Source organism: Aotus nancymaae, unplaced genomic scaffold (genome assembly GCF_030222135.1).
Source record: "Aotus nancymaae isolate 86718 unplaced genomic scaffold, 86718_ANA_hifiasm-v0.15.2.pri h1tg000004l, whole genome shotgun sequence".
In the NCBI taxonomy this organism is placed as follows: domain Eukaryota; kingdom Metazoa; phylum Chordata; class Mammalia; order Primates; family Aotidae; genus Aotus; species Aotus nancymaae.
The window spans coordinates 40,979,591-40,988,912 of record NW_026988415.1 but is presented as its reverse complement, the minus strand read 5'-3'; the positions used below and the strand labels follow the sequence as shown (position 1 = coordinate 40,988,912).

The 9,322-nt window shown below is 36.4% G+C and overlaps 1 protein-coding gene across 1 annotated transcript in view; it reads left to right on the top strand.

The window, feature by feature from the left end:
• The first annotated feature begins 1,766 nt into the window (after nucleotides 1-1,766).
• RNF128 (ring finger protein 128) overlaps nucleotides 1,767-9,322 on the top strand; it is a 92,187-nt gene continuing 84,631 nt past the window's right edge. Inside the window, exon 1 of the mRNA XM_012451670.3 lies at nucleotides 1,767-2,392. Coding sequence (XP_012307093.1) covers nucleotides 1,987-2,392 — 406 coding nt within the window. The 5' untranslated portion in view covers nucleotides 1,767-1,986. The remainder of the gene's footprint in view (nucleotides 2,393-9,322) is intronic.

Sequence of the window (9,322 nt, the reverse complement as noted above, 5' to 3'; positions counted from 1 at the left end):
AAATAAATTTTGAGATAAACAAAACAAGATTTTTTTTAAAATTTGACTTCTAACAGATTTAGGTAACTTCTCATTCATCTGCTTTTAAAGTTTTCCATGAGAATTTTTTTTAAGGAGTAATTTAATTTAATAACTGGCAGAAAAGGATAAATTGAATTTCTAAGATTTTATTAATTGTTTAAATGTTGAATGCTAATGTTGAATGCTGATTTTGAATTTATCACAAAAGACTGTCCATCAGCAATCTGTAAGCTAATGGTTTTGACAACATTTATAATAACAATAAAAACATTTCTGTTTTTAGTCTGATAATTTTCTTTGGTGAACACAGGCTTTATTATGATCTTAAAAATACATCAGAATGATGGCGCTAGTAGCAAAACAATTAGCTATTTGTGTTTACTCAAATTTACCATAAGCTAATTCACAAGACCTTTAATCTTTTCAGTTCAATTACATGAATTACTAGGTGATTACTATGTGTATGATGCTAGCTATACCAGGTACTATGGGAGGGTACACAGATGAGTAATTGGCAGCTATGATATGATAGCAAGGTTCATATTTGTATTATATATCTGTTGGGATTTATTCAGCAGTTTCTGCTGCTGATTCCCTGAACTCCTTCTCTCTGCTAGGTGGTGTGAACTGTTAATTCTCACCTGCAGGGTCCACTCCAACACTGATATTTCAGATGTTTAAAAACCAACAAGAAGTAGGGAGAAGAAACAACTTCATTGATCACCTCCATTAACAATGTCTCCTATTTTTCTATTTTTGGTTGTCCTGTCCCCTTGACTATAGTAAAGCTTCCTGATTCCAGACTACTTGACTTGGACCTTGGACTACCGTTGTGCCTACCTTCCTTTTGACCTGGTAGCTTTTTACTTCCCTGGCAGCCTGATGCCTGTTTGTCTAGTTTGCTGACTCTTGGCCCAGTCAGACTCCTGATATCTCTGTTTGTCTTGTTCGTTCATTTGTTCTTTCACCAGCCCTTGGCACACACTGCAATCTCCCCATCCCAGCAATTTTCACAGACCTGTTGACCCTATAGCATATGTGTCCTAATGCTGCTAGCGTCCAGTGTATTACTGAATTAAAACAGAGCTTGAAATAAAGGAGGCAATGAAATAAAGTTGCCTATACATCTGGAAGAACTAAAAATTTTAAACTGTAAATTTTAAAAATTAAACTTTAAGCAGTCTTTTTTAGAGTAAAACACATGGGGCACAAAAATTAATGGAATGCAGCAACTCACAGGTATCAATCAACAAATATCTGAGTGCCTGCCATGGGCAAGGCACTGCACTTGAAAGGATTTCTAGCCACTGAAACCTGTTTGCCTTCCAATGAATAAACAAGGTAACAGAGGATATCCCTTAGGGAGCCTGCTAAGAAAAAAAAAAAGAAATTAGAAGAAAAAAAAGCAGTAGAATTCATTCTACTAATGCCATAGCAATTAAACTTACAGATCTTAACTTACTCCCAGCTCAACTGGTTGATAGCATATTTCAGCAGGGCTTGGAAAACCAGTTTAGTGTTTTAGATATTCTGAGAGAGGTGACTTTCAGCCTTGTCACGTGTGATTCCCCAGAGTCCAGTTCCTCATTCCAATCCACTCCATGTTTATGAAAATGCATTAGCTGCAACAAGTAAGAAGAAAAAAAAAAGTACTGTAGGAAGTCATCCAATCCTAATAAGTTGACATGTAGAATAAAGTTGATGGTGTTATTTATTACTAAGGTAGTCCTGGTTAAGGGTTACATGTGTGTACAGTTGGAGGAGGGGCAGGCAAAGGGGAATGTAGATAACTAAAGTGAAATAGAGCTGATGTATTCAGAGCTTATGTTGCTGGAGGTGAGATCAGTTACCTACGTGCAACTGAAATTTCAAACTTCTGTTTAGCAGGGACGTGAGTGGACGATGGTCACTGATAGTTGGAAATATCAGCAGACATCTTAAATTTTATGTTCAAATGAATGAGCAATGAACCAGGAGAATAAGTCCAGGTTTTTTTGGCTCCTTGCAATTTTTACCTTTTTACTTAAAATTACAGCATCTTTTTCAATGAACGCCTATGTGACTGTGACTTATTACAATGAAACCAGCAACTACACTGCAATAGAGACATGTGAATGTGGTGTTTATGGATTAACTTCACCAGTGGCTAATGCTATGGGGGTGGTAGGCATCCCTAAAAACGATAACTACCAAGCTTGTGACCACAACACTAGGTTTACTACTACTAAGAAGCCCTGGATTGCGCTGATAGAAAGAGGTAATTGTACATTTTCAGAAAAAATTCAGACAGCAGGCAGAAGAAATGCTGATGCTGTTGTGATTTACAATGCTCCAGAGACTGGCAATCAGACAATACAGATGGCAAATTTTGGTAAGTAATAATTGATTCACAAAGAGGGTTAATGTCTGTGTTTATCTTAGAATGGTGTTTCCATTTAGAACTGCTCTAGGTTCTGGCAACGAGGTTGTAAAATAACTTTACTTTAAATTTTCTTGCCTGGCACTACTTGGAATTACTTTATTATTATTCAATATTTTTAATTAATTAGTCCCAAAGACAGTAGCAATTCATGAAGTGATTCCTATTATCTTTCGTATTTTCTTAGCAATATATGTTTCCTCAGTGGGTACTATATCATAAATTGCTTTTTAGTAAACTGTGCCTTTACCGCTAAACATTAAAAAAAATTAATTTCATTATTAATTTACACCTTTCAGTTTGATTCATTTTCTCCTGCAAGAGGGATTGTATATTTTCAAGTATGTGAAATTGCAAAACAGTTTCACTATTTAAACAGTAGCCTATTGTAAGTGTGTAAAATGTTACAGAAATGAGAATTTGACTCTACTGTATGCTTGCGAGATTTGTTCACTGTGGATAGGCACGTGTGTTTTTTCCAGACTAGACTTGGTCCAAGGAAAAAACGAATAATTTCAATCAAGACAAGAGCTGACAGTAGATGAATGCAATATTTTGATAACTGGTGTTATCACTGTCAAATTTGGCATCTAAGAAAATTAATGCAAATTAATTAAGCAGATTTTAGAATTACGAAAAGGAGAAAATCAAACTTATGTTAAGAATAGTATGGTGCTTGGAACGTTCCAAGTTGTACACGTACAATATGGCAGTTTAGTACTAATATTTGAAAACCAAACTGCTTATCTCACAGAGCATCAAAAAAACAGGTAAGATGATCTTCAATAGTACAAAATTGTTGTATATGTATCAAAACTCTATGTGCTACCTTTTGTGACACATCCTGGACATTGCAAGAGCTTGGACATTCACATTTTATGTTATTTTCTAGCTAAGAGCATTTCATAAGCATTCCCTGCCTGTTCCCATGGTTTTATGAGTAAATTTCATTTTGTAGAAAGAAAGTAATGCATTTTCTGATAAAACTTAGGAATAAAATCTGTTCTAAGGAACCTACTTGCTATGCATTTAAACTTAGGAATCCTGAATACTCTGGGTTTCCTTTTGCACGCACACATTCTACTTACACATTCTCCTGCTATTTTTAAAGTATAAATAGTATCAAACTAAATAATAGTCCTATTTTCAAAACTTTCTTTGCAACCTGCTTTAGGGACTAATATATAGTAGAATCTAGGTACCCTGCCAGTAAATATGAAATATTTACAGTAAATCTTTCCAAAAAGAAAAAAAGTATGCATAGTCATTTGAATATGTGCCTCTGAACAGTTTTAAAAAGGAGGCAGTTAGACTTATTATTCAATATATGCCTCCAATATAGCCAAAGGCACGTGATCAAAAATATTTTTAAAGAGAAAAGGCTACAGTATTGCACCTGTTTCAAAACAAACACGTTGAAAAAGATACCGTAATCATCATAATCTGTGATAGTTAACATTTATTTGCATTTACTATATGTCAGGCACTGTTATAGGGTGTTTATTTTATTTAGTGAATGTTGTTTTTTAACATATAATGATATCAACCCCAAAGAATTAAAACTAAATGTGGAGTTTTGCCATTTTAAGATCTGCCGACTAGTGTGCCATTGGATTTCTTCCTTCCTAGAAATTTCCCTTATATAAAAACTATTCAGTGATGCAGTTGACAAACATAAGGAAGTAAATGTGGATATGAAAACTAGATGAGCAGACACTAGATCATTAAAGACTGCCATTATTTTATGCCAACATTTTGTTTGTTGTTACTGACTTTTCATTTGTGTTTTGTTTCATTTTGACATAGAGGGTAGGGGAAATCCTCTTATAATAAAGCTCACCGCTTCACCTTCTGTCATCTAGTCTTGTATGACCCCTAAAAACCACCTTTTCAGAAAATCACACTGCAGCCCCCTCAGGCCCTTGCACCCTTCTTCTCTTCCCTGACTCCCCCTGCCTCTTCATTTCTTCAGTCCCATTTTCCTGTACTAGGCCTTACTAAGCACTTCCACAATGCTGTGTCTCTTTTCTTCTTTCCGACATCAATGCTCTCCAGCCAAAGACCACTAGCAACAGATTTGTAGTTTAAAAAGTTAGATTTATTACTTGTTGCAGCAATTGGAAGAACACGCACCATGGAAAACCATGGGACATCCTAGTAAGAGGGTGTTAACGAGGTCTTGCAGGATTTGGGCTTGCTTTAGCGTTTTGGGGGAGAGTTGAAGGAAGGTGGCTGTTAACCAACCATTCTAGTTTGCTTGAGATTGAAAGTTTCTTGGGATGTGCGACTCTCAGTGTTAAACCAGGAAATTCTTGGGAAAACTATGACAAGTTGGTCACCCTAGCTGGTTTTGTTCTGAACTTGGAGGCTGCCAATAAGTTGAGGTGATTCTGTGTTTACGTTTCAAAATAAATCTTTTTTATAAGTGGGGAAGACTAGCTCATGGCTAAAGCTGTATTTGGTAAAGAAGCAATAGTTACCTTTATTAGCCAGAATAGAGAAATATTTGGTAGTTACCCTTATTAGCCAGAATAGAGAGATATTTGGTAATCTTTGTGGCTTTGGGCACTGTCCATTTGTCTGTGTTCAGACCTGACTATGGAGTAGTCTTTTTTGTTTGATTGTTTTGATCCATCATGGTCACAGATTGACCTTCCCTAATGTTGATGTTCTGTGAGATTGTTTATATTCAACAAGAAAATGTCAAGGTTTAATTGAGAGTGCCAGGCTAGGTCCTAAATATCAGGGGCAGCTTGTCTCTTTCTCACTAACAATCTACATCATCCACCCTCCACATCCTTTTACATTTCTGTGCCTCACCATCCCCTATAAGTTGCCTTCAAGGGACCTGATACGCCTAAGGGGTGCTTCTGCACCTTGTACCTCACATGGTGTCATGATTTAAATACAGAATGTCCTTACTCCTGGGTCCAGTCTACTTACAGCTTCCCTACTAACAGTGTTCTTTTTCTGAAGGGGATAATTTCAGTCTGAGAATAGCTTCCACTGAGGAAGAATAGTGTATAGCCTAACACTTGGAGGTAAACTTTTAACTCAGTTTCACATTGACCTGTGTCCAATAGCAGTTTCCCAATTTGCTCTTGGATTTCTCCTTTGGGTTATATTCTACATTGGTGAATATATGTCTATCTATCTACACATAAACATATATGTATATATACATATATTTTCATATTCTAGCTTACCAAAAAGAATAATAGGATTTTGACTTGGCATTTTGATGAGGTGGGAAATATGATATGCTTGTCATCTTCTTAAGTAAGTATGTAATGTCCTAACAGTCTTTTCCAAAAACTGTATACAAGGCCATTCAGTTCTATTCTAGTGATACAAGAAAATTCAGGACTCCTGGGTTATCCAAGCAAAAGACCCAGAACATGTTAAGTACTTGCTTGCTGAGCAGACAGCTTAAGTTAAATTTGCTATTTTTAGGTAAAAGGCCTTAAAAATGCTTAGATTTGGATGTAGTTTATGTCAGCAAGGTCAGTAATTTGGGAGGAATAAAATGGTTTTTACTTTTTATCATTTCAGTCATGCCCAACAAAGTGGATTAGAGTGAGGTTTGCAGCATTCAGAATCCCCAAAACTCAACGATTCCAGAGCAGTAAAGTGCATGAAAAGGAAGCGTTTAATTATAGCAGCAAAATCACATGCTTTATAAAAATGTTTTTCTAGAAGTAAAAGGGAAAATAAAATCATGGTATGCAAATGAAGTGAGAAGATGACAAAAACTTCAGTAAGACTTTAACTCAGATATGTACATAAAGAAGAGCTTAATTCAAGAAAACTGATCAATTCCATTTCAAATGAGCCTCAAATCTGTCTAGTTCTGCGCATCTCCAAGACACCACTCATTCTGTCTTAGACCTCTACAATAGCTTTCTAATTGATTTCCCTCCCGCTCTTGTCCTCTTTCAAGCCCAATCCCCAGACTGTAAACCAAAGCGGTTTTCTGGAGAAAATAAATCTCACCCTGTTTAAAATCCTTCCGTGGCTTCCCATGACACTCGAAGGAAATCCAAACTTCTTTTCAAGACAGCTCTGAATCATCTGGGCTACTCCTGTGACTTCATTTCCTCTCACTCCCTCCTCTCCTACTCACTGAGCTCTTGCCACACTGGATTCCTTTCAGTGCCCCAATTCCACTAAACATCTCCCTGCCAGACAGCCTGAAAGTAACCCTTGATACCTCCCTCATCTTTGATTTCACATCTCATTAGACATAAAGTTATCTTGATCCTACCTCCAATCATTTCTTAAGTCCATGCACTTTCTCATTTCTGCTGCCTCCATCCAAGCCTGGGCCAACATCATCTTTTACCTGGACCACTGCAATAGCTTTTCAACTGTTCTCCCTGCTATTCTCGCCCCTCTGTAGCACATAGCAGCCAGAGTGATCTTGTGGAAAATGTAATTTCACCCCAATTAGAATAAAATCCATGTCCTGAGCCCAGGCCTACAAGGTTAGATGCTAATCACATACGATCAGACCTTATGCTATGCCCTTCTCCCCGGCATTACCATGCCTCAGCCACTCTGGTCTTCTCTCTATTTCTTAACTAGGAGAAATAAGCGCAAGCTTTTATACTTGCTGCCTCCTCTGCCTGAGTCAATTCTTCTTCAGTTTCTTCACATAATGCTGCCTTGAAAATATAACCATGTCTATCTACTACCACCAGTCTAGTGCAGGCTACTGCCAGCTCTCTCATTTACTACTGCAAATAGCCTCCAAACCGGGCTCCCTTCTTCTACCCAACCTACCTCATATATACTCTAAACAGAAGCCAGAGTGATCTAAAAATATAGGTCGATCACATCACTCCTCTTCTCGAGGCTCCCCAGTGACTTTCCATTGTTCTTCAAATAAAGTCTAAACTTTATCAGGCCTAAAAGGACTTGCATGATGTGGCCTCTGTCTATCTCTCCAACCTAATAGTCTACTCTTTCCCTTTCCCTCACAATGCTTCAACCACTCTGATCTACGGACGTTTTCTCCAACATGTGAAGTTTTCTCCACATGGCATGCTTTTTACTTGCTTTGCTCTCTCTCACCACCATCATTATCACTCATAACAGGTTTTCCATATTCCAGTTTAGATGTTTCTTCTAACGAGTCTCCCTTGACCTTATCCATATTATTTTCTATCAAAACCTGCTGCTCATGCTTGTTTAAATCTCTTTTAATGTATTTTGTCCTTTTTAAAATTTATTTTATTTTATTTTATTTTATTTTATTTATTTATTGAGACAGGCTCTTGCTCTGTCACCCAGGATGGAGTGCAGTAGTATAAACACAGCTCACTGAAGCCTCAAACTCTCTGGGCCCAAGCAATCCTCCTGTCTCATCCTCCCAATTAGCTGGGACCACAGACATGTACCACCACACCAGGCTATTTTATTTTATTTTATTAGAGATAGGGGTCTCACTGGGTTGCTCAGAATGGTCTGGAACTCCAGTGTCAAGCAATCCGTCTTCCTCGACATCCCAAACTGCTGAGATTACAGGCACGAGCCATCACACTTGGCCTAATTATTTATTTACTTATTTATTATTTGTCTCTCCCACTAGATTGTAAGTTCCAGAAGGACAGAGACCACATCTGTCATTTGCCATTATATCCATCATACTGAGCTTAGTGCATGGTCTTCACTATTTGCTGAATGAATAAAAGTTTAAGAAAATACAAAGCAATTCTCTTTAAGGTATGAAAAGATGGACAAGTTTAAATGAAATTTGGTAAATTCAGCAAACTATTAACATTTTTTAATTGTTTTTATTTTTGCTGATACAAGTAATAAATGAGTAGTTTCTCCTATAAAAAATACTAACAATATAATTAGAGTCTCCCCTTGACTACCACCCCCAATTCCAGCACCCTTCCAAGAGATAACTATTGCTGTTCATTCAGTATGTAACCTTTCAGACTTTTTCCATTCATTTTCGTATATTTTCGTATATATATATATACAGAAAACACATAGTCATTTTGTGTTTTATTTTTACCATTAACAAAGTTATCCTGTAGCCTGCTTCAGCTACTCAACAATAGAAACTGGAGTTATGTTCATGTCAGTAAATTTAGATTTGAATCAAATTTATTCTTTTAACTATTGCATATTAATACTGCATACACACACATAATTTAATTAACCACTTCCATAGTAATGGACATTTGGGTTTTTTTCAGTGCTGCTCTTTTACAAACAATACTTCAGTTAACATAATTATTGCTGATACATAAGAAAGTTGTTGATATTGATCTTGTATCACTATTGTTGGCCTTGCATCTGACCACCTTGTTGAACTCCTGTTAATTCATCCATTGATTCTCTTGAAATTTCAAGATAAGTGATCACTTTCTCTGGAAACTTTTGCTTCTTCTTTTATACTAATTATACTTCTTAATTTTCCCAGTGGTCTTATTCCATTATCTAGGGCTACAATAGTGGTAATAGTATACATCCTTGACTTGTTCTTAACTTTACTAAAAAGTGCTCCCACTGTTCTGTCATTGAGTATATTATTTGATAGAAGCTTCTGGGAGATACTCCTTATTAAGTTTCAGGACTTCAGTAAGGCTTTTTAATTTTGTTATTCTTATTGATAAGCTAGAATATAAATATATATATGTATCTATGCATATGTGGTTGTGTGTAGATAGATAGAGATAATAGTCACCATTGTAGGATATGACCTAAAAGGAAAACCTAATAGTTTTCTGTTAGCTTGGGAGAAATAATAAAGTGGTATACAGAAACAATAGGTGATCTCCATAAATTAGGTATAGAAAGAAGAAACAATGGATAAAAGGGACAATTTTGTTTTTCCCCGCAATATAGTTTTATTAGTGCCCTGGATAA